The 26,338-nt window shown below is 37.9% G+C and overlaps 1 protein-coding gene across 3 annotated transcripts in view; it reads right to left on the bottom strand.

Moving 5' to 3' along the window:
* Positions 1-26,338, bottom strand: part of LRP2 (LDL receptor related protein 2) — a 125,835-nt gene that overhangs the window by 30,751 nt on the left and 68,746 nt on the right. For all 3 annotated transcript variants that reach the window (XM_069861157.1, XM_069861158.1, XM_069861159.1), the window contains exons 33-53: positions 24,538-24,681; positions 23,481-23,590; positions 22,229-22,406; positions 21,668-21,881; positions 20,943-21,182; positions 20,625-20,813; positions 18,675-19,595; positions 17,957-18,122; positions 16,902-17,060; positions 13,265-13,554; positions 11,995-12,198; positions 11,329-11,571; positions 10,125-10,250; positions 8,399-8,518; positions 7,474-7,605; positions 6,340-6,541; positions 5,593-5,888; positions 4,582-5,098; positions 2,379-2,531; positions 1,731-1,901; positions 253-476 (exon numbers count right to left, since the gene is read on the bottom strand). In XM_069861157.1, coding sequence (XP_069717258.1) covers positions 253-476; positions 1,731-1,901; positions 2,379-2,531; positions 4,582-5,098; positions 5,593-5,888; positions 6,340-6,541; positions 7,474-7,605; positions 8,399-8,518; positions 10,125-10,250; positions 11,329-11,571; positions 11,995-12,198; positions 13,265-13,554; positions 16,902-17,060; positions 17,957-18,122; positions 18,675-19,595; positions 20,625-20,813; positions 20,943-21,182; positions 21,668-21,881; positions 22,229-22,406; positions 23,481-23,590; positions 24,538-24,681 — 4,999 coding nt within the window. The remainder of the gene's footprint in view (positions 1-252; positions 477-1,730; positions 1,902-2,378; positions 2,532-4,581; positions 5,099-5,592; positions 5,889-6,339; positions 6,542-7,473; positions 7,606-8,398; positions 8,519-10,124; positions 10,251-11,328; positions 11,572-11,994; positions 12,199-13,264; positions 13,555-16,901; positions 17,061-17,956; positions 18,123-18,674; positions 19,596-20,624; positions 20,814-20,942; positions 21,183-21,667; positions 21,882-22,228; positions 22,407-23,480; positions 23,591-24,537; positions 24,682-26,338) is intronic.

Raw genomic sequence — 26,338 nt, 5'->3', positions numbered from 1 at the left:
AAACATATATGGTTTCATAGACAAGAAAAGTAGGCTATCAAGCCATAACATTTTAGAAACTAATTTAAAATAATGCATTTCCAGTCATTGCTATTCAAAGAAAAAGTGATTTACAAATATAGAGGCCTACATTTATCTGTGTATTTTATTCCCCTGAGCAAAGGCAAAAGCTGAGGGCATTCAGGACCCTTCATAACCACGAACAGTATAACCGCTGACTCTCTAAATGCAAATCTGATTCTGCTTTCTCACCAAATGGCTGTCTGTATGGATGGTAAACATGGATGTCAAATGGCCGGTGTGTGGTGTTCACAAGAACAGTCCTGCCCGATCCATCATATTTATTTCCCTTTTCAACAGTTCTTGTGTTCCAGTCAGTCCAATATATTGTGTCTTCAAAAATTGTTATTGCAAACGGATGAGGTAAAATCCCATCGTATACTGTGTGACGATGATGTCCATCCAGGTCAGAGTACCTACACAACAAAAAGTATGTGCATAACATTCAGATAAATGATAAAACATCTTTATTATCTATGCTTATGTTACTTCATTATTGATGACCAGGATCACGCAGTGTGGAATTGCAGCTTCTTAATCCCTAATGATAGAGCACTATTCTCAGTGAATTAATTTTAAGACACATGGGAAAATAAACCAGGTTATTTTAGGCAAATAAACGTAACAGAGGAACATCCACTGAAATTTAAAATCTTCCCACAGGAGCTTATCAGCTACGCCAATGAAATTTTGCACATTTACTGCCTTACAGCAGTTATTTTTGTCACATAGGAGAATAGCTTGCCTGCATCATTTAGACTGCTAATAATGGAACTTTTAAGACAATAATAGGTCTCCTATATTCCTAGGTTTTACATGTCTTCCCGATTTAGAGCCTCCTGCAATGAGGTATCTGCAATAAGACTTCAGAATTTTACTCTCACCTTGCTATAGGGGGAAACTATGAAACACAAAAGAGAAAAAGAGACAGAGAAATATACATATAATTAATATTCATTTTCAGAATGACATTTTTAACACTTCAGCATAGAAAAGGCTGCCAGAAGAATGAATGCAAAGAATAGAAGTAAATATAAATCTAAAGGTACTTGTAAATATGAATAAAATATAAACACTAGTATAAATACAAAGAATTGTTTTTAAAGTATTTCAGTGTCTTGACAAGAACAAGAATGCTAGTTATTCCTTTTTATGGATATTTCAGTGGAAATTTTCTAATACTAGAAGTAACTACTAGATTTTTCCTGATTAACAAAGAAACCCCAACAGGCTAAAAGGAAATTCCATGTTGTACCTATGGACAAAATTTCAGGTATCTCCTAACAATTTGTATACTATTTTATTATGATGTAACTAGTTTATTTACAGCTGAACTCTAGGCAGGAACAAGACAATCAGGAAAAAGTAGTGATTTTCTACTCAGTTTTGCTTTGGTTCAGTTTGTACGTCTAGAGTTGCATATTCAAACACAGACTGTGAATCTTTTCACTATAACTTTTGTACCACTTCCAGTGGGACCTAGGGTGCAAATACAGGAATTAGGCTACTGTGTCACCTAGTAATTTGTGTTGCTCACTACATCCTGTCTCCAGTTTCCTAAAGAGTCAGTGGGTAGATACATATATTATGCTCACAGCATCTACAAATGCCACCACTGCGATCTCATATAGGCAGTTACTCAGCTGTTTTATTCTTTTCTGCATACATACTCAATGTAATTTAGATGGGCATCTGCCCAGTAGAGCTTGTCATTGGTGTAATCTATGGTGAGTCCATTAGGCCACTCTAACTTTGTAGAAATAACCACCATCTTCTCCTTGCCATCCATGCCTGCTCGTCCAATGTAGGCTCGATCTGCCCAGTCTGTCCAGTAAATCTGTCTGTTCAAATAAATACTTAGAGTTAGGATTGTAGTAAAAATACGCTGAAGTAAGCATGATAAGCCATGCCTTAAACACAGTATTTCCCACCACAGAACTAAAGCAGAGACTGAGGAAGATAGGAAAAACCTTTAAGTCTTTGTTACTTTAAGTGCTAGAGCGGACAATTGTGTGATCACAATTATCTTTAAAGAATGTAAGTGGCAACCCCACTGTCTATCAAGCCACACACATGGCTATCAGCCTTTTAGCTTGCAATCAAGACTTCCTTGTCCACTTGGAACCAAATTCCACCTTCAGTTATATCTGACAGCCGTGCATATATACTTACAAAACGCAAACTATTTTTCCTAAGCTGCAACTAAGACCTAATGACACACACATCGAAGTTCAGGCATCCAAAATTTATTTCAAATTTTCAGAAACATTCCAAGACTATTTGCAAAAGAAAGGAAAAGCACTCTTGAAATGTCATACCCATATTTTGGATGAACAACAATTGCTCTGGGGTACTGAAAGCAGAAAGTGTTGTTGGCATCCACACACCGGTCCACCAGTTTTTTCCGGAATCTTCCATCAAGTTCAGAGACATAAAGACAATCCTTGTAGGCATCCACCCAGTACAACTTTCTGAAATGTTAATTAATTTTATTTACTTGTTTGTTTGTTTGCTTTGCTTCAGAGCACCCTAAATTTCACAGACTTTTTTCTCCTACAAGCAATATATCCACTTTAAAGGAAGAAACACATACTGTACTGACTTGTCTCCTACACCACCCTCCAGATTGCCGTTTTCACTCCTGCTGTTCCTGCATTTGTAGTCATTAGTGCCAAATTCAAACTCACTGTTGCCCAATTGAGTAATAATATACCATTTGCCCATAAATCCGTAAATCCCCCTTTTCTTCCCTTCCTCTACTACCAACAATGGCCAGCCAAGAGGAGCAGGAAAACAGACCTGCAGTGCGACTATGAACTGTAAACTATTAGAGAGAATCACCACCGGTTCCATGCTGCCACCTCTGCTCTCAAACAGGTAGAATAGCTGCCAGGTTCTCCTTTGAAAACTTCTAAGCAGTTTGGTGGCCTAATTTAAACTTCACCTAGAATTTTCCAGCCCTTCTATTACTTTGCCTAGGAATTATACGCAGCTATAATGAAAGAAATCTTGCAAGCTGAAGGAAAATTTTTTAAAAGCTTGCAACAAAACAAAGCATGTAATTTAATTAGAACTACAGTGGGCTACTTTGAAACAGAGCAGGTCAGCTCCAGCGTACACAGGGTCATTTCAGAAATAGCCTGACAGATACAGTCTCTGTCTACACCATCCTGAAAACTACTATTCTGACAAGGGAGGAGGAAAAGGTAGTCTTCCCTAATCTGCACCTCATGGCACCCTCCTGGCCTCTGCCTGTACTGAATGTGAGCAGAAAACCTCATCTACCGTTCTATCAGCATTCAGCCTTTCTGAAACACCTAAACAAAAACTGACTGAAGACATAACTAATGGTAGCTGAAATAATTCAACAATTGTATTAGTAATCACAGAATCGTAGAATAGTTTGGGTCGTAAGGGACCTTAAAGATCATCCAGTTTCGAACCCCCTGCCATGAGCAGGGACATCCCACTAGATCACACTGCCCAAAGCCCCGTCCAACCTGGCCTTGAAGTAATGGAGCAGTAGGACCACTTCATCTAAAATTAGGTTTTCCTTTCCTCACCTCTCCATTGATCGTAAAGCACCTGTGACTGCTAGCAACATTAATTATCATCAGGTTTATAGACAAGGTGGTTTAAAAATACAATCTTATACTGACATATTGATATCAACATTCTCATATCAGTTCCAGATTTGACTTTTTGAACAACTCTCATTATTTTGCAGAGTCTGATCCACATTATTTAAACTGTTCGTACTGATAGTACCGCACTCAGAAAGCAAAATCTGATGAAACACAGCCAAGAAAACTGTCAGAGGGCACAGAAGGGTGGAGTTTCTGTGGGAGTAATCAGGCTACTTTTTGACACACAGCAGGCAATTAAAAATTACCATGATGCAAACCACTTCCCAATTACCTCACCCTTATACTGCCCTCCCTACAGCAAATAATGTGGATCACATCATTTTAGCATTAGTCAAAGATGTATTTTTTCAGGACTAAAAGAAATACACTCTTCACATTGGTCCAAGAGCTAAATTTCATTAATGTTTTTTCATACTTACTGCACTGGAATTTAGTTACCTATGGTAACATATTATTTATGCATAAAGTCAAGCCTGCATCCCAACCCCAGCAACTGCTAGCAAAGGAATAAAGAGCCTAAGCTCAGAATCCCTATCCTGTAGCCACATGTAACATCCCACCTGCCTGCTTGCCTCGTCTCTTCATTAGTGGTTTCCTAACAAGTTTTTCCCAAGGGTCACACACACAATTTTATTGTTTATGAGAGAGCAACTCTGATTTAACCTCAGTACAGTAGATACGAGAGCAATTATAGAAAAGTGTTATACAATGTATTAGAGGCTGATAAACAGAGCAGTTGTATAAGACTGCATCCACAATGTAAAACTATTTCAGCACTCATTGGGAATTTCATCTGAAGTAGGAGAAAAGTCCTAAACTCCCTCACGCGTGATTTCCTTAGTAGCCCAGAAAGACAGAAAATACATTTTCTTACCTGCCAACCCAGTCAACAGCGATACCTTCCCCGTTGGGCACATCATCACTTATCACTTCCTCCTTATTTGTTCCATTTAGGAACATTCGTTCAATGACCTTTCTCCCCACATCAATCCAGTACAACCTCTTTTCCACCCTGTCAAAGTCCAGTGCCACCACATTTCTCAGTCCTTGCAAAATGAGAGAGTAAGACTGACCATCTGCTGTGAGATTTCTCAGATAGTAACGGTTGCTAAAAATAAGGTATGGGGAGATATTACTATTTTGCCGGCAACTTTTTCCGTCAGGCTCCCGGATATAGCCTGGGGCACACTTACAGATGTAGGAGCCAGCTGTGTTCTCACAAATCTGGCTACATACTGATGGAGTTTCATTGCACTCATCAATATCATCACAAGTCCGTTTATCAGACATAAGTTTGTATCCGGGACGACAAGAACAGTAGAAACTTGTCTGTGTGTCTGTACAGTCATGATCACATCCACTGATTGAAGGTTCACTGCATTCATTTATACCTGGGGAAGGAAAGTTCTAGTCAAGTAACCAGCTAGGAGAAAAAACAGTGCAGTCACTTTCCAATGTATTCTCTCTGTCTCTCTGTGACCCCCTGAAAATGCTGAATATTAATCTGAGCTGCTATAATGAAGGAACAAGAAAAAGAATCTAATATAAAACAATTCTAGCTCCTTTGAGGTCTGTCACCAAACCTAATGAGAGCAAAATATACACTTATGAATGGTGATTGTAAATCTAAGGGCAATACATAATGTATAAACTATATTTACAGTTTATATAATTAGCTTATTCCCATACTTTGTTAAAACACTATATAATAAATGTGATTTAACTAAAACAAGAAATTTGATATATACATTTCTCATAATCCTTCTGAGAGACCACCATGGAATAGATATGATTGTAATTAAGCAATTGCCCTAATGGCTCATTTTCTATAAACTGCCTAAGCATTTTAATTTACATAAGACAGAACAAATAAATCTACACATACCACACCCTTTTTCATCACTATTATCTAAGCAATCATCCAACCGATTGCAGACTTTAAACATTTCAATGCAGTTTCCGTTGTCACATTTAAAATGATGGGGAGAGCAGGTTGCTTCTGGAGTACTACAGAGATGTTCCAGCTCATCAGATTCATCACCACAGTCATTATCCCCATCACAGACGTAGGCCTTGGAAATGCAGCGTCCATTCTGACAAGTAAACTGGTGCTGTTGACATGGTTCATAGATACATCCCCTTTCATCACTGCTGTCACCACAGTCATTCCGCCTGTCACATCTGAAGAAGAATGAACACTTCTTTTCAGATATAAGAAGGCAATGGCTATCTCTAGGGCGCACGGATAGACACACTCTGCTGATTTCCAAAGCAGGTCAGATATTATTGGGTCCAATGGAAGACTTCGAGAATCATATTATACAGGGTTGTATTATATAGAGTCCGATCCTGTGAGACCTGCTTATGTTCCCTGAACAGAATCACCCCAGGAGAAGCTATCAGGCACAATAAAAAGGATTAAATGCTAACGGTGAGCACTGGGGACATTAACAGGGAAAACTGCAAAGCATTTTCAAGTTAAAACTGATGTATTAATGCAGAGCAGATAAATAGTTTCATTACAATATGCAGACCTACTTAACAACTAATTAGAGTGAAAAAAAGGTTGAATTAGCTCCTTCACTTTAAGCAAATTTTGAGAATTTCTGCAGCAGCGCAGTTAGTCACCAACCTGTACGTGTTTCGGATGCACAAGCCATTGTTACAAGTAAACTCATTTACTGTGCAAGATCTTCGTGTGCAGTTCTGGTGTTCATCAAATGCATCACCGCAGTCAGCATCACCATCACAGACCCACGCCCGAGGAATGCACCTCCTGAGTGGTGGTCGGTTGTTGACACATGTGAACTCTGCTGCCGTGCAGTTGCGGTTTGCTGAAAGAAAAGCATATTCAATGAATTAAACACCAAGTTATACCCTGCAACACCCTCCCCCGCCACACACACACAGCCTGGATACACATCCTTAGTCCACATTAGAGCCATGCTTTGCTGCATGTGCAAAGTTAGATACCACTAGACCCTCATATATAAAACTCATGCTCATTCCCACTAATTTTCACTGTGCATCGCTTTTTATGGAGGCTGACTGGAAGCCAAAGCACTGTAGGATTCCTTAGGCAATGCTGGCACGTGCAGAAGTCTGGATCTCACTGGATTCTCAGTACAAGCTTTTCACACACCTGGACTGATTTTCTGGCAGCTAAACAGGTATTAGGTCTAGGCTCTCTAACCGCTCCTTTCTTCAAGGTATTCTGTGTTCCAGGGAGCAAACAAAGGGAGTACCATTGCAGTTAAAAGCAGCAAGGACTACAAGCTTATCCAGCTGATGTTAAAAGAATCACGGAGCAGGCTCAGACTTGGTGAACCTTCTTACCTTTGTTCACCCTCTAAACAGCCAGGCTTCTTTTCCTCACTAATTTTTAAAGATATTATGACCAAACTGTGTGGTTATTAGTATGCACAATATGCACTGCGTGATGATGAGGGAATATCTCCACTGAAGCTGTAATTCCTGCCCAGACCATACCAAAAACCCAGATTAATTATAGGTCAATTTGAACTCAACAGTTCAAGGAAGAGTAATCACAAAATCAGAACATTTCTCTAACCAGTAAAATATTCCATTTTAATTCAATATAATGAAAACAAAGGTATAGTAAGAGTCTACTTCCTGTTTAACGTGCACCTTTATGGATAGGAAAATTGGCACAGGGTAGGGTTTAGGGGGTGGGTTGGTTGTTTTCCAAAAAATGTCTGCAGCACAAACAAAGTAAATGCAATACCTATTTGCATGAAACACATACCACAATTTTGTCTTTGATCCTCATCACTCATGTCCCCACAGTCATTATCACCATCACAGATCCATGTTGCTGGGATACATCTGCCGTCATCACATCTGAACTCAGCACTTGAACAAGTTCGCACTTGGGGCACTTAAAAAATGAACACAGTCACTCAGACCATTAAATCAACCTGCACCAAGGAGGGTATTTGAGGGAGAATCTTATGATAACAAAATGTAAAATAAAAGTTTAAGTGTAAGAGTGTTAAGCTATAAGTTGAAAGACATATTCTCAAGCTAAAGGTGCAACTCCAGCTATGTGCAAAGTGAGCTATCAGCCTTGGTTAAATCATAGAAGACTCTTCTGCCTTCTGTTATGCCAACCTTTACAGCGAAAATAATGACTATGTTGTAATATCGATTCTCAGTTACTTCAGTTACCCCCATCCGCTTCCTCCCTGGAGATTACATCTTTTCACCTTCTTATATCCTCTGTTGCTTATTACAATCCACTTCTATTGTACATACAGGATTGTAATTCTATGGTACTCTACCTCAATCTGTGTCAAAAAATGTTCTCCTGCATCCTACACTCCTTCAAACGCAATACTGCACACGAAGTCCCTTTACAGCATGACATTTCATTTTATATCCAAAACAACATGAAAATATTTACTACCTTTTGTTCACTTCATTCACCACCACCACAGTCTTATAAAGAGATAAGAGGTTATACATTTAGAGGAAACAATTGTGGCAATTAGAAGTCTTTGTATTTCACACACAGCTTTAGGTATTTAAGACTTGAAATGCTCAGTGACTCAGATTACTTAGATTATGTGAAAAAAACCCTCAGAACATACTTATTTTCCACTCAGTCTGGATTCAAGCTGCTGCCTACAAGAGAAACTACTGATTTCCCATAACCCACCATGCAAACTTACCACAAGAGGCAGGTTCATCAGAGCCATCAGCGCAGTCTATTCCTTGATCACAGTACCAATGAGCAGGAATACAACGTCCCGATGTACAACGAAACTCACTATTTGTGCAAGTCAGTGAGACTGGAAGAAAAAACCTACGTATGACTTCTTTCTTTGTTACCTTTCCAACTTGTTTTAAGTTGCTTTTGAGTCCATGTTATGCAAAAACATTACAGACCCCAAAAAAGAAAGAGAAAAAATTATGCTAGGAAGGATGTCTTTTCACAGCCTGTCTGCAAAGAGTACTTTGTACAAATTAGCTTGATCTTTGTGTGCAGAAAATGGGCTTAATTCTCTGCTTGGGCATCGGTATCAGCTAATAAGTAGAATTTGCCCTGGAAACAGGATTACATACAGCAACTGTAGATGATCTATGTTTTCACTTCGGATTTGTGCACAAGAATATGACCACAGTTCAATTCTCCGATTCATTTCTCCAGTCCCCAAACCAGGTGATAGCAAACTCCATGCTTTACAAGGAACCAAAATTGTAGTAAAGAAATAATATCTCACAGTAGATAATGCTTTTCTTGTTCTTCCACTGATTTTTCTTCACTTCCACGTAGGAATCTTTTCATAATGGCAGTGAAGAACAACCTGTAGTACTGAACAGTTCCAGCTAAGCCCAGTGCAAATATTCCTTTTGCACTTTGGCTGAGCCCCTTGATCCCGATAGTTTCGAGAAAGCGAAAAGGTCCTAGTCCGCCCTTTTAACTTGTTCTTCTATGTACTTTCAATGATGGAAATCAAAGACAATTAACACATTGCTCATTAATATCTTACAGCTTCTTTCATCTCCGATTCTCCCTTTCTCTCCCTCTTTCTTGCCCCATCACCACTTCTCAATTTAAATAATTCAGCAGTGCTGCTGGGACAAACAGTAGAAGGGACAAAGCACACCTTTCATGAGTATCACATATATATGTCTGCAAATATAGCCACACACTTTTAACATGCAGCTGTCCATAGATAAAAGTGACCACATTCTGCCTAAGAAAAATTGAACTCATATTTCAGAAAAATTATGACATAGTTAATTCAAGGCAGGTACCTTTAGGAAAACTAGTGAAAGCAAAACCAATCCAGTCAGGCAATGCCAAAGAGAATTCCATTAGATTTTACAAATAGATTCAGAACATTTTATATGGCAAAAGTACTACCTAGCTACTGCCTAATACAAATGTCTGTACTAGCAAGACAAACTGTTTTGTAGTTAAGGCTGACTGAAAACTAGACACTCTTATACACCAACCAGAAGCTACAATGAACAATGAATCATATGCTAAGGCACACATAACTAGATGATAGAGCTAAAAGAAACTACCTCTGAGACAGTATACAATTTCATTTGATTAGAAGGAAAAATAATCCAATATTAAAATTCCCGACAAAGCCAATTCACCATTATACTTAAGTGCCAATTACCTTGTAGAACCATAAAGGATACAGAGCAGAATAAGCAAAAGAAATGAACCCTCAAATGCTGCACAAAAAAATGCTACAAAAAATCATGATCCTTTTTATTGGATAAAAGCATGATTCAGATAATTGAGAGCTAATAACAGAATGCATCTTCAGTACTGCAAGAGTAGACGTTTTGAGAACAGTTGTAATTAGGTCAAATGTAAAGAGCAGTGGAATAAATTACCAAAGTACGAGAAAAATAACAGAGGCCCTATTAACTTACCACAGTGAGTCGGACTCTCATCACTCATATCTCCACAGTCATTATCCCCATCACACAAATATGTTCGAGGAATGCAGATATTTGTGCTTTGACATTTTGTAAAACCAGACTGGCAAGTGCGCTCCGCTGTAAGGAGGGAGGGAAAAAAAAAAAGGCAAAACTTCTTCAGAGCTTTTTTTAAAACCATTAAGCTGTATCTTACTGAAAGATACACAGTACTTTTAAGAGTCCCATGGCACTCACTTGCTTACAGGCACTCACTGCTTGTGCTATATGGAAACAATTAGACAACTGCTTTTCTTGACAAAAATCCTGACAAAACCATGACCAAAGAAATACAGGCCAATACCTGGAGATGAGGGAATGTAAATTGACATATATTTACACCATAATGCTGGCATTTGCAGCCAGCTGGTACTGTATGAATCATCAGACCAACTACCAATATTCCAGGAATTTCAAATATTCAAATTTCACTGATAATAAAAATAGTCACAAATAATATGTTTTAAAAACATTATCAGTGTGCACAAAAACGTGAAAAAAAAAACCCTATACATACACATTTATCAGTTGCACTAGTTTCAGATACAAAATTTCCAGAGAAGAATGTAATCTTGGTGCAAAGGCATGAATAGTTTGATTAACTGCAACAGTAGTCAGTATTGAACTAATCACACTTTACATCTCAAGGAAAACAAACATAACTGATAACTTTTTGAGAGCTATAAGGAATATATTTTTAAACAGAAAAAATATAAACTGTGTCTGTGTAAGAGTCACACTATACATCCCTGATGATTAGATCTATCATAATTAATACAGCATGATACAAAGTAAAAACCCACTGCCAAACTCCAGGCTAATCCTGCAAAAATATAAGCCTTGCATCCAATTAATGTAAAATAATACTTTTGAAGTCCATGGGATTACTCACAAGACTTAACATTAAGCAATGCATGAGAATTAGTTGCATCAAGGAAGACTATTTAAAGCAATAGTTATAAAGTAGCACCTTGCAGTATTCCAGAATATATTTTAAAAATTATATTTGCTTCAAGAATCACACAGCAGAATCTGCAACGTAAATAAAGAAATCCAGCAAAGGCTGATTTTATCACAATTCTCCATACACAACATTTGCCTCTTCTTTAGTCTGAAAAGTCAGATTCAAATATGCACTAGGTAATTAGGATAAACTTACGGCAATTTCTCTCATCTGATGTTCCATTATCGTAACAGTTGTTTACTCCATTGCAGACGTACTGAAGAGATATACACCTTCCATTATTGCAAGTAAATTCTGTGTGGGAGTCACAAGTTCGGAACAAGCAGCCATCCTCATCACTGTTATCCCCACAGTCATTGTAGTGGTCGCAGCGGTAGTGATAGGGCACACATCGCCCGTTACCACAGGTAAAAGCTGTTGGCCGACAAGTATGGAAAGCTGCAGGAAATGATCATAATAAAAAATTTTAAAATAATACACATTGATGAAATGTAATCTAAGTCTTCTGACAGCATAACAAGTAAAATCTCAATGTTTTTACCTGCCAGGGCAAACACGGCTGCAAAACGGACTGCATGAAAAGTAAAATACATATTGGAATTAAACAAAGCAGAAATTGGCTAAACACGATAAGAATTCAATACCATAGCACTCTGGGGTTCCAGAGTAAATCAGCTCTAGACCTCAGAGTCAGACTAGAGTCAGATCTGATCAGACCTCAAGTCTATGGGCAAGGAAGGGATCATTTCCAAACTACAGCCACAAGATCCATGATCACGAAGTCATAAAAGTGATAGAAAATACAATACAGGCAAGACAGAGGCTGCATCACTGTCTCATGTAGTTATTTTAAATGCTTACCGCACACACTTTCTAACTCATCACTGCCATCACCACAATCATTGTCATTGTCGCACTTCCATCCCTCGGAGATACACTGCCCATTAAGGCATGTGAAGAAACCAGTATCACACCTGGTACCATTATCCACGATACAATGCTTGTTATTATTGGCTAAATACCAGCGACCTTCAGAGGGGCACTGACATTCTGCACCAGCTGGACCTGAAGTTATGTTTGACAGTTAAAACAAAAAAAAGAGAGAGAGAGAAAATTAAATAAATTTAACATTGATCCTTTAGATAGGGTTCTATGAAAACTTTAATAGCTATAACACTGGAAAAGGCAGTGAAATTCTCCAGTAAGATCTGTCTGCTTAAGATAGATGTGCAGTGACCTAGCCAGATTTTTATTTCAGTTAAGCATACGCAAACCCATTAAAACCCCCAAGAGTTGTTTCAGAGTTCCCTGAAGGAATCAAGATCAGAACATAGCTTGGGGGGTCTTAAGATTTGCTTGTTGTACAAACAGTTTTTGAGCGGCAGCAAGATTCTACCTTGAGGTTCTACCCCTTGAAATCCAAACAGGGTTTTCAGAATTCCATTCTGGTTTCCTAGCCATCTAGACCTGTGACCTGTTGGAGCCCTTTGACTCTCCCTACATGCACACAAGGAGAGATACAAGATACACATCACTCGAGTCTCACCCCTACATGCAGCTGATGATACTGAATATGTTTCTGCTGTCCAGGACTTAAAAGGAAACCTGCCCCACAGCATAGATAGAAATCACTTTGCACTATCTTCTCAGTAACTGTCCAACATTTAAAACAAGTAAGTAAGAACATTTATTTTGGAAATTAATCATTCAGTAAAGATGTCATAATATCATGTGATAAAGAAACAGTGACCCATAAGGTTTTTTAAATATGTGATAGGAAGCACCTATTCAGTATACAGTGTATAAGTATATATTCCTAATGCAACTATTTCCTGCAGAGCTCACTTCATGTCTTGTCCCAGAGGAAAAAAACTTTAAAATCCCAGAAAACAATGTTGTGGGTTAAATTAGAAAAATCCATAATTTTTATTTGTGCAGATTCTTAGACACAGCCCTCACATGTGCTAGCAAAATATCATGACCTTGAATGGCAATCATTTTGATTGCATTTAAATAAGAAAATAAATAAACATTTAGGAACACAAATAATATTTCAGCTAAACCCACGTGCCTAGAACGGTTATACTATTACCTCTAATACAGGTAACAGTTATCCATCAGAAGAGCTTACCTGGTGCACAGATGTGACTGCAGCCACCATTGAACTGGTTGCAAGGGTTGGTACACTGCTGTTGCTTATTTTTTGCCCAGACATGAATATCCATTGGTCTTCGTGGAAGATTCATGATCATTACTATCTGATCTGAACCATCATACTTATTAGCTCGGTAAATGCTTCGTGTGTTCCAGTCCGTCCAATATATGTGCTGATCAAACACTGTCATTGCAAACGGATGCAGAGCAGTGCTAACAATTACTTCACGATTTGTACCAGTGAGAGTGCATCGCTCAATCTTCTGCCTAAAATAACAAAGAAATCACTACATCTTAAAAGAAAGAAGTCTTTTAAGATGTATAAAGCCATGCCCTAATTAGTCTTGCAACTAGCATCTGCCATTTTAGCAATGGGTACCAATATGTAGGGTGCTCTTATGAGTTAAAATGCTCAAATCTTCCAGTCTGTGGCTTCAATGGTGATGCAGAACGGCAGCTCTGTAATACTGACACAATAATGTACTGGAAGTAATCAGGCTGAAAACTTCATGAGAGAATACACTTTTGGAATAAATCTGATTTTAATGAATCTTACCAGGAGAAAACCAACAGTGCCATGAAATGGGACACATTTCTATTTCAGTTTTACCTTCTGCAGATTCAAATCTACACAATCAAGAAATACAAGTAAATCCATGAGACTATAAACATGCATTTTCTGCTGTTTCTCAGATAAGAATACAGAGGGAAAACCAGTTCTACTATATCATAATCACTGTATATATATCATCTAATAGCCACAAACACGTAACATATGATGAACATTTCTTCCTAGTTGATCTTCCAGTTGATCTCCTACCTTTGCAATGATAAACACATTTCCCACAAACTTTAATGAGTCCCAGAAAATCAGAGTTCAACTCCAAGTTCTGAGATGGACCAGTTCTGTTCTATGATGTGAGCCATTCGTTACTCATACAAACAGCACTGCTGACCTCCAATCACCTCATCACTGCCTCTTCCCTTCAGTCATTCCCAGCTTTAGCAACCACTTCAACAAAGGTCAGTGGGGAAGCAGTATAAGGCATGCTGATGCCAGTAGACTCAATGGGCACTGTTCATGCAAGGATATTATTTCTTAATATTGCTTTAAAAATGATGGTAAATGTTAGGTGTTTCTTTTAGCACACAGATTCCTGTCCAAGATAGGCAGACTATACAAGAATAATGCACAAGAGAAGAGAAAATGGTGGATGTTCAAAAGTTATTTGCGAGTAATAGATGGGGTAATTCAAAGGAAGAAAAGGAGCTTGACAGGAAAACATCAGGATGTAATTAAATGCTGAACATGAGGTACAGTAGTCATCAAGATGAAGACAGTAGAATTAGAATGAGCATGAATAACGGCTTTTCCTTGCCCTCAGCTCCCAGGAATTTGCTGTTCGGTCACACTGAACATATGGCAAGGCTGCCAACCGCTTACTGACACAAAGATGACACTTTGGGTTGTCTCTGCTCCATCAAGTATGGCATCATTTAACTGCACTGCTCTCAATACTTATCTCTGAAGAGCAGACAGAGGTAAGGCAGTGTGTATGTTTATGCATAAAGACATAATGCCTAAGAAGTGGAGTCATGTTTATGGAATAGAACAATTCTCTAGAAGACTGTGGCACCTTTCACACACAAGCTTCTGAAAAGGATCTAATAAGAATCCCAGAACAGCTCTATGGAGGGTACAGACAAGGAAGCTATGGGACTGAAGACATCATACCCAGTGACACTCTTCCTGCTAATCATTTCTCTCTCTATTCAGCACTGCATGGCCAGTAACTCTTGCTTGTGAAGTCAGAAGGGCCAAATGTTGGTTTAGGATTCCACAAGCAGAACCTCCATCCTTTGGCTCAAGCAAGGAAAAGAGTTCTCACAGAAACACAGAAATGCTCCAACAACTCAGCATTAGCAGTAAGAAAATAATTTTAACTTATTTTATCTAACCTCAAAGCAACTGTATGTTTATGACAAAAAAAAGACAAAATTTAATTATTAAGGCATTGTTTAAGGCATTTACTAGACTGCCAGTGTAGGCTGAACAAGGATGGAAAGGGCTAATGAGAGAAGATGAGCAGATAAGAAGTTTCTCAACAAGCTGAACAGGTCATCTCCTTTGTCATCAATAGTAGGAAGGATAAAGTTGCATTTCACATAAGCAGGAGAAGAAAAATTAGGAATTCAGTAATTATTACAGGAGTAATAATAGGCAGACATTTTATAAGGCAAAGGCTTTAATATGAATGAACAGTTGTGGGAAAAGTGCACTCCTACAACAGAAAAGAAGCTCAAATGCAACTCTCCTGCAACATAGGCTTGGGTAATTTCCCTCTTTTATGCCACAGGGACTCTTTTAAGGGGAGTCCTTGTGCATAGTTCCGAACTGTCAGCATGATGTCTAGTGGGGGGTTCTTACACTACTGCATGCAGAAACTGCAAAGATATGGGAAAGGAACAGGGTACAACTAGCACATAAGTTCTATCTGCTCAAGATGTATGTCAAGAGATGCATGTGCCCCCAATAGTATCACGTACAAGGCAACAGGAGGGTCTAGAAGAACAGAACAGAAACACTACTCTAGTGAAAAAGGGATAGCACCTTTGGGAGACTAATGTAAGTAAGATGAGAACAAGCAAGAGATAAAATGGAGGAGAATATTCAGCTCACACTTATGTTCCCTTAGTGCATTCAGTGCTAAGGAGCATTGCCATTTTTGAGTGGCTGGCCTTCATATCTTACCCCATGCTAGTATCTGTCCCTCTGAAGGGGCAAAGTCTCTCTCCAGGCAAGTCAGAATAAAAAAGTCTTCACATTGTTTAAGCATACGCTCCCCTACCTCCACTAATTAGAGACTGAAAGAGGAAAGAAGATATCTTATCTGACATCCTGCATTCCCCTTAAAATAGAAGGTCCCACTACAGATGCCCTGTTCTGCCCAATATGAATCCAAAGAATGCTCTCCTCCCAGAAGACGCCATATAGGCATAAGAGTTATTACAATACAGAAATCCATCTTCTGTAACAGCAAAGGAAAAGCCTGCAAAAGAGCTGCTATGCTGAAGGAACTAGAAGGAAAAGGTCTGATTGCTTCAGTGATTTCTCTGAGATCATGTGTGAATTTGAATGGATACAAACTAAATTATTTTTAAAAACCTTTCTATGCTTCTGGTGGCATAAATTAACGGGCAGAGTTCTGTCTGCTAAGCAATAGCAAGAACACTGTGCCAAATTACACAGGTGACAGCCATTAGCCATGAGCAAAGAATGATCAAAAATTTGCACTGGGTTCATACTTGCTACTGAAGATGCTTATAAAAGTTGTGAGTTGAACATAAGATGAACAAACTGCCAGTGGGTACAAATGCCATAGAGCAACAGATTAAGTCTACTTCTGGCATAACAAAACTTCTGGCACAGCAGTTCCACATCAATATCAAGACTTGACATTGCATTGCTATTAAGTAACTCTTAACATTCTATTATACAAAGTATCCAATTGAATTAAAACACTGAAAAACAGTTTAAAAAATTAGGAAAAATAAATAATATATCTACTGAAAAATAACCAAATGTATATCACAAGTGTGTTATCAATACATACAGATTTGCATCAGCCCAGTATAGCTGCTCTTCTTCATAGTCCAGGGTAAGCCCATTTGGCCATACCAAATCAGTGCTCACAATAGGTGTTCTGAAGTTCCCTCCAAGTGTAGCTCGTTCTATCTTTGCATTTGTACTCCAGTCAGTCCAGTACATATACCTGCCAATAACATGATTGCAAGGTTATATTTGCAGAAAACAAAGCACCTGAAGCTCTTATCTGCTCCAGAGAATTACTATGCTGATGTCTGTCACTGAAGGGTGCAGTGCAAAACTAGTGGAAAAGAATGTCTCTCTCTCTATTGTGGCCCATATTAACAAGGGAAACTTCCAGCAGGCATCGGAGGGCTCCACTGGAGTGAACTTTAGAAAAGTTTTTCCAGCTCCTATAGAAATACAGCAAAGTCAATTAATCTGGTTTTTTTTCTTCATTTGAAATACAGTATAATTAGTAATGATATTAGAAACATAGTATAATACAGTAATGCCCCCAGCTTCTTGGCGGATGTTTCAATAGTGAAACAAAAATTCTTCTGAGGCATTCAGGAAATAGAAAAAGGGAAAGATCACAGAAGCCTTTAAACACAGAGACTGCTTGGCAGCACCACCTGATCTGATTATCACGATACGATATGATATTATATTCTCGAAGAAATCTTAGTTTCAACAAATTCTCTTCGTTTTTATGCCTTACACAGCAAATAGAACATTGTTTTCATTTACACCCTGTACCTGGCTCTCACCTGCACTAAGTGGAGCCACAAGCATTCACATTTATGAATGACCTAAAAATCTCATAAGAAAACTCTAATCTCCAAAGCTGAGATCAGTTTAGAAAACTTAAACCTGAAGAGTTATATCTACAGAATCACAGAATCGCTAGGTTGGAAAAGACCTCCAGGATCATGGAGTCCAACCATTCCTACCAACCACTAAACCATCTAGGATAGTTATGCACAGCTGGAACTTAGGGCTCAGAACAGGAAGTATCTGGTCATCTTCACCGAAGTCTAAGTCATAGTTTCACCTGCAAAGTATACAAAGTGCAACACATACCCTCTGCAGGGATCTAACACAACAGCTCTTGGTCGTGGAACGCGGGCAATCACTGTGCGGTTAGAGCCATCCACTGACATTGAGCTGATAGTCTGGTTGAGGTAGTCACTGTAGTAAAGTCTGTTGTTGATCCAGTCAAAGGCTATGCCATCTGGAGTCCCCAGGTCTTAGACACATGCAACCAAACACAGACACGTGCCAAGTTCAGTACAGTTTCCTGAGATATTGCAATATTCTTTGCCTATCATAACGTGGCAATACCGAAGATCTCCTTGAATAGCCTTTTGGTATCAATGCAAAGTTGTCCATTTAAAAACCCAAAGAACTAATATCTAGGGCTCAGGTAGCCCCCTGTATGCAGTAGAGTTACAAAGACCTTTTCCTTATGCAGACCTAAGTTCTGGTTACTATTCTCCAAGCAGCCGGAATCATCTCTTACTCCATGATATTCATGTGATATCAATTTATTACATATAATTTTATATAAACATAATAATATTTAATCAGTTTTCTATTTCTATTTCATTGTGGTCAAGATGAAATAAGAATCTCAGAAGTGGAAAAAAACTGATGAGAAGAGCTGAAAGGAACATTTCATCAAACATCTTAACTAAATAACATCTTAACCTTGACCATTAGCATAACAGTACCTGCTAAGCTAGGGCTACATGCTTTTTTCATTATTGAATTATTTTGTATCACATCGCAGTACACTTACCAGATGCAACTACTGTTCCAGAGCCAGTTCCTGAGTAAATACTAGCATAACTAATTCTTCCTGTCCCTGAACGAAAACTTTGTGTAAAATATATTCGGTTGTTCATGCTGTCAAAATCCAGGGCCACTGCAGTTCTCAACACATTGATTGTGCGGAAGGGAGGACTGTGGTTTTCAGGATCTAGGTGGATACTTCTGAGGCCATTCTCAAGAGCAAAAATCAAGAAATTATCAGTTGAAATAGAACATCTCTTGCCATCACTGTCAAGCGCTCCAAAGGCACAACCACATTTGGGTGTCTGCATGTCAGGCAGGGCAAAACATAGATGAGAACAACCTCCATTGTTGTTCAAACAAGGATTATTGTTGACGTCAAGGGGTGAACGTGACTGGAAATGACTGTCGTAAATGGTAACATCCCTTAGCCAATTGATGTTGTCTCGTATTACTGTTGGCTGATCAGTATTGCCAGGCTCCTTGCTGGCTTGGAAGACTTTTTTCAGGTTCCGATCCACCCAGATCATAGAATTTCCAAAGATGGTGATACCATACGGAGTTGGATATCGACTGCCATAACGCACAATTTCAACATCACCACCATCAGGCTGAATTCTTGCAATCATATCTAAGGAATCATCCACCCAGTAAACGTAGCCATTGCTGTGATCTATGGCCAGGCCACGAGGTGTGACAATGCCCTCAGACACAAGAATTGTTCTGTTTGTGCAGTCAAGAAATGCACGTTCAATCTTTGGATTTTGTCCATAATCTGCCCAGAACAGATATCTGTTTTTTGGGTCAACGACTATGTGCCTTGGCATATCTATGGTAGTTTTAAGCAGAACACGGCGAAAAGTTCTGTTTAAGCGCAAAACTTCTATAAAAGTCTCTGTCAGGAACGCATTTGTAAAATAAAGATTTCCTGTATTTAAAGAAGGAAGAGAAACCAAAGTAGAAAAACAAAACAGAAAGTTAATATATAGCATTAATATGTGAAAAACATGAGATGATAAAATATTAAATCATAAAATTAATATCCATAAACATCTTAGAAAATGTGCGCATAAGGTACTTGCCTACACTTTCAGGAATTAGAAAATAGACACCCACACTGACAATAGTCTTTTAATTTCTAAATCCTCATTGACTGCCATGGGAAAAATCAGTGGTATACATTCAATAGCGCATTTTTTTTAATCTAAGCCTTTAGCTTGCACTTAAATACTCTTGCTCCTTTACCTTTTACAACACACAACTACAAAAACCATGTTATGGCACAGCAGCGCATACAGTAACTAAATAAGGTGTATAGAACAGACAATTATTCTAAAACTCATCCCATGAAGCCTATTAATCAACAAAAGAACTACTTAGAGTTGATGAACACTTTCTGAAGAGTTAATATTTTAATTAATTTCTAATATGTTTTAATAGAAACAGGAAGTGCAAGTGGGAAAATTAAAGCTAAAAAACAGTGTATTTCTCTTTTTTTGTTTCCTTTTCATTAAAATTCATAAGATTTGTACACAGTTATCTGAGGGTAGGTGAAGGGTTGTTCTTTCTTATTATTCTTATTCTTAGCAATGTCATCAGACAACTTTTGAGCACTCTTCTCCAGTACATGTTTTTCACTATGTCAATAAAGCTTATCCGTATACTTCATAACAGCTACTTATGAATACACAGTCAAGAGAGACTTAAGACAAATACGAAATCACCGTGAGAGAAAATGTTCTATACATCTGCTCTGATAAACTTTCATTTTTACACACACACACACAAACAGAAGAGCCATTCATTATTTCCTCTTGCTTTAAAACCAATCCATAGACACACAAGTTAGAATCATAAGACTTCAATTCAAAATAGTTCCATTAGGATCTGTTTATGGTAGTCTAGAAATATAACAATCTGTAAAGAATAACATTCTCCTAAATTCCACTGTGCTTACCTGCTACCCAGTCAATTGCAATGCCACGGATCCCATTTCGTCCTATTCCGTTTGTTATAACATTTCTAAAATAAGAACCATCAGGTTTGATTTTACGTATTGCATTCTGAGAAGAAACTGTGCTACTGAAATCACACCAGAAAATGAAACCAGAAGGCATGTGAACATCCACGTGAAGTGCATTTCGTCCTGAAATATTTTGAAAAGTAATAAATTATCTATGATACAAACTAACTTATTTAAAACATGTGCTATGCCAGCAAGAAATGCCAAAATATTAGGCATTATCAGATTTTGTCTACTATAATATTCACATACCTCTTCCTGCCAGAGGTACCATGGCTTCAGAGTGATCTGATGTCTCTAAACTAAATCCTTTAATTGCAGAAAGCATCGAAACAACTACAAATGAACTGTACGGGGAACAGGTTCTGTTATCAGGATTTAGCTGAAAGCCAGTAGCACAGGCACAGGAGAACAATCCACCAGGTACAGGCAGGCAAAGCTGCTGGCAAACTCCAACATTATTACTGCAGCCATTTGAGGAACCGGCAGAATCTGCAAAAGACACATATGACAAGACATAAAAACTGCATCATCACAGCCTCCCATGTATATATAATCAAATTCTTACACGTGCATGTTATTAATAATCAGCTGACAAAAGCAAAGATCTTAATTACTGAACATTTTAGCACTTAAGTGTTAGCAATGCATTCATTGGTTTCTTGTCATCTAAAATCAGTTGGGCCAAGAATCAGATAAAACGGACATATACATTTGAAGCCAAAGTAACAACATTTGTTATTTAGTCAATATTACATCACATTCAGTCAACATTTTAGTAAAACTACATGTGCTAATAGATACCTTAACTGGACAGTGGAACACCTCTTTACCAAAACCAGGTAAAATGTTTCTGATGCTTTTTCTGAAAGCCTAATCAAACTATTTCCTTTGAAAGAGCATGTATTTTGTCTCTGAGGAAAGTTCAAGTTTTCACAACTTGAATATCCTCAAATGCCTCTCTAGAAAATACTTACTGTCTCTGTAATACACACGAAGGCACTTCAGTCTTGGGACATTATCTCTTAGAACTACTTTGTTTGCTCCAGTGGACTTGTCAACTCGTTCAATTACTTCATAATCTCGATCAGTGTAGTACAGAAAGGTATCATATACAGCAATTCCCCATGGATGAGAAAGATGAACCACCAGAGTCACACGATTCGTACCATCCACATTGCCTTTCTCAATCTAAGAAATTGGTTTAAAGCTTAATATTACATTTTTTATAATGAAAGTTCAATGTTACAATACAAAATCAAAATGCAACATATGCTACTAAATTCTCTTCATGCATGAGACGCCTACATACAAGGCAGGAAGGAAAGCGTCAGCAGGACGTCAATAATGATTTCTCATTTACCCTTCAAATTCATCACATTTTTAATGGTAATTAGTAACAACAGTTGTTCAGACTTTGCTCAGTCATGTAACTCCCATTTACATGAGTAAACTAAAGTAACTGATTTACTCATGAAAACCACAGACAGAGACAGATGAACAGGTAAAAAAACAATTATTAAACAAATGTCTCCTACCACTCCTGTGCTAGTGACAGCCCAGTACAATTTTTGCTCCTTGATGTCAATGGTAATGAACTCTACATGGTCAAGGTTTCCAGTGAAGAGGGTTTGTATGCCCAATCCATCCATGTTTGCACTGGCAACCTTTGCTGGGACTCCACTGTCAGTTCCCTGGTCTGTCCAGTACAGCTTCCTGTAACACACACGTTATCACATCTGTTAGCAAAGCTGGTAATGGAGATAAAAGGATCACAGTCACTTGAGCATATGCTTAAATTCACCTCCTTTGTCAGCTAAATACTTCAGCATATGCAGATCAGAGATCAGGCCACAATGAAGAAGAGATCTTATTTACAAAAATAGAAAAATGCCTTTTTCTCTTGAATAGAAAGAACAATGCCTATTAAACCATTTTTTAAAAATCTATAACCTCCCCTGTATCACCCCATAATACCAGCAGCAGGTAAACTCAAGAGAGTATTAAGACTACAACAAGAAAGCAGGAGAATATTAATTCTGTTTCACAGATGGCTGCAAGGTTTCAGAATGATTTTGGTTCCAATTCGGAATTAAAATTACAAGTTAAAAAAATCCATATGAAACAGCATTCCATTATGTAGCTATGGAGAATATGTGCACCACTCTGGCCTCAGCTGCTGAAGAACATCTAGGGCACATGGTAGTCCAACTCCCAACAAGGGACAAAAAGTCTGTCATCAATTCATCTGAAAGCCTGCCAAGTCACCAGCAGAACTGTCTCATTATTACTGTAGTCCTATGGAACACTAATTTTGAAACAATAACAAAAGAATCATATTGCAATTTTGAGTACTCTGTTGGGAAAGAAGTAAATTACAGCTCATTTGTGGAGAAAGCAGCAAAATCATATTTAGCGATTTATTATTCCCATGTAGTGTCTTTCTACTATCCATAGACCTCAAGACAGACATCACCAGGTATTATAAAGAAAGTCTTTAGATTTCTCTCTACTCTGGGTTTTGATTTTTCAGAGATTTTTTTTCCAAAATCATAAAATTCTAAAACCCTTTTTTTACCATATAAGCACATGGTCAATTAAGGAGAACAAACATTTATGCAACAATTTATGAAGCCATGCAATTATTTTCTAGGGTTTAAAATGAATAAATTCTGCACCAATAGGAAAAAAAATTAAAACCACTGCAAATCCATGAGACGTGAAGACCCTTTTTAAGAAAAATGAGGTGAATATATTCATGTGCAGACAACAGCAATTTTAGAAACTTACCCTCTTGCTGGATCAATTGTCAAACCAATTGGCATGCCAGCTCCAAGAGATGTGCCATCATTGGTAATCAGTGTTTTCCTGTACTTGACGTCACCGTGCAGCTTCAGGACCTAATCAAACATTGAACTTATCAAAGCATGTAAGATGGAACTTATGATAGATTTTTAAATTAAAGGCAGGAAGCCTAAATCCACAAGGAGCTGAAATTGCAGAAGATTCTCTCAAATACTATGAAGAAAAAGCACATTGTTCTGTACGCTAACCATCCCCCCTCTCTATTGTGCACTCCTTGAATGAGCTGCTTGCAGCTTAGAACCTGCCTATGTTAACAAGTAAGCATCCTAGATACAAAAATAATTAATCTTTCAGCTTGTATAATATATTGAAAGTATTATAGGCTGAATGGGATGACATAATTCTGCTCTAGAAAGTGTTCAATTTTATTTAAGTTAGCTGCCTTTTAATTTAACAGTATGTATTTACATTTTGGGACACAGACATTAATGACTGGGCTTACTCACAGACATTACTGTATTATATATTGCTTATCCTCTATTTCCCTACACTAACTGGTAGATAACATCAGACTACTTAATATGATATCAAAACATTCGGGAGTGGATCTTACTGCATTTGATGGCAATATTCCTTTGCTATCAGACACGCTGCATTGAGGTAACTGATTTGAAGTGAGAATAGTAATAATTATAGTAATTCTAGTGATCAGAGAGGTCGTGTGTCAAACACCAGAGTCTAATGAGTTGAAGTTGGGGGGCGGGGCGGAAACAGAGAGAGAAAAAAAAAATAGACATCTGTGCACAAATAAAGTTCCCCAAATATAACGCTTTCAATCTTTCTGACTATGCTCAAATTAAGGTTTATCTATTCAAATTTGCAAAGTGTTTTTCTACAGGCTCTTTGCATTTTAAAATAAAACTAATTTCAATTTTTCACTAAAAAAGAAATTTAGTGATTTCAGCCTGTGAAATAGGAGTGAAAAATCTAGCAGTGAAAAATCTAGGCTCGTACTTTCAATTTCTCCTTCTTAAATAATTACCTCAATTGATTGTGTCCCTGGGTTACTGTAATACAGGTTTGCAGATATCCAGTCCAATGCCAAACCCATAGGAGCACCAATAATAGCTGCTGGAGCAAAAACTGTCCTGTTGGTTCCATCTGATCTCACTCTGTGAATTTCACCCTTGGAAAGAAAAGATAGGAAAAGTGAAAAAATCTCAAGAGCAAAAACCACTGTTCTCTTCCAGCTACATGAGCACTTAGTTTATAGTGTAATCTTTTAATAGTAAAAATAAAATCCAGTAGAGAGAAATGCATAAACACAGCAAAAATACAATTCTAAATCATAATTACCCACTGTCAAGACCCATTTCTATTCACTAACCAAAGTCTGATCAACAGAAATAAAATGGCTACATTTTATGAAGTTTAACTGCATATATTTAAGCTGTATATAGTCACATTTATGTAATTTGTTTTTCATTTTCAAAAAGCTTTTACCAGAATACCTCTGTTAACCATCTTGACTATATCTGAAATCTGGTAAAGAAAAATACTGCTCTTTCCTTGCATATATATTTAAGAACCAAACTTCTAATAAGCTGTAATAGCTTACTAAAAATAACAGATATAATAATAAAATAATAAAACATAAGACCACAAGGGTAATTGACATTTACAATCGATAACCTATGGAACATAACAGCCGAAGATAAAAGTACTTTGGAAGTGTTTTTCAAGTAGAATAACGACAAGACTGGTATTTATCATTTCCTGTGTTTGCTTTGGACAAGATGAACAAGTTGAGGGACATTCACTAGAGCTCTAGCTACAGCTTCAGCTGTTGCCAACACTAGCAGTAAAATTACAGCTACAAACTATGCAAGTGTAGACAAATCCCAGCAAAACCCAAGCACACAATTGATGGAGGTAAAACATGGAGTTAAGGAAGAAGCCTTGTGGTAATGGACAAGCACTACAATTAAGAAAGAAGGCAAACACGCTTCTGTTCTTAGAAACTAGAGAGATACCTTTTTGCAGAGACTGAGCCATGACTGGCACAGGTGTCTCAGCTCTGTTTGGGAGCAACAGCAGCCTGAGGCCTGTAGGTCAGGGGTACAGACCAGGGTCGCAGCCCACAGCCACACATTCATCAGGCTGAAGCTCAAGAACTAAGTAGAACACCCACACTCAGCCTGCAGAGGCGCCTGGCATCTCACTTGCCAACTCTGCTAATGGATAGATCAAACCCATTACCTCCTAGAGGTCTCTTGAACTTCTTGTAAATGTCTGCTGGTTGAGATCTATCAAGAACGCTTTTTCAGACTGCACAGAGGATCACACAGATTCCTGGGTATTTATCTAGTTCCTTGGGCAAAGGTTTGCCGAAATAAGTCTATTTAAATACTTCTTGGGAACTAAACATTCGAATCTTAGAAGAACAAATAACGAAATAAATTGTAATTTCTTTATGAATGACAGAAAAGGTTTTAAAATGACTGACTTTTAAACTTATTTTTATTTCAAACCTGTGAACTGTAAGGGAAATGGGTTGGGGAAAAATTGTAAGTCTTGTGCAGATGAGAGGTAACGAGTTAGCATGAATTCCTTCTGTAAAACAAAACTACAGAAATCTTCTAATCTACTATCACTACTTCTCGAGGACCTAAGCACTGCTTTTCTTGAGAAAAGAACTGCTCTTAAGCGTCCAAGAGTGAACACATGTCCCTACCACGTCCATCTCCCACACTGCCACAGACGTGTTTCTTGAAGTGCCCATTATGCAAAAATTGGGAATTTTTTTATGTCAAGTTAACTTTAGAGATCATACATCATTTCTT

The sequence above is a fragment of the Phaenicophaeus curvirostris genome, chromosome 7, assembly GCF_032191515.1.
Source record: "Phaenicophaeus curvirostris isolate KB17595 chromosome 7, BPBGC_Pcur_1.0, whole genome shotgun sequence".
Taxonomy (NCBI): Eukaryota; Metazoa; Chordata; class Aves; order Cuculiformes; family Cuculidae; genus Phaenicophaeus; species Phaenicophaeus curvirostris.
Note: the sequence above shows the minus strand (reverse complement) of the source record. Positions and strands in the feature narration are given on the sequence as shown.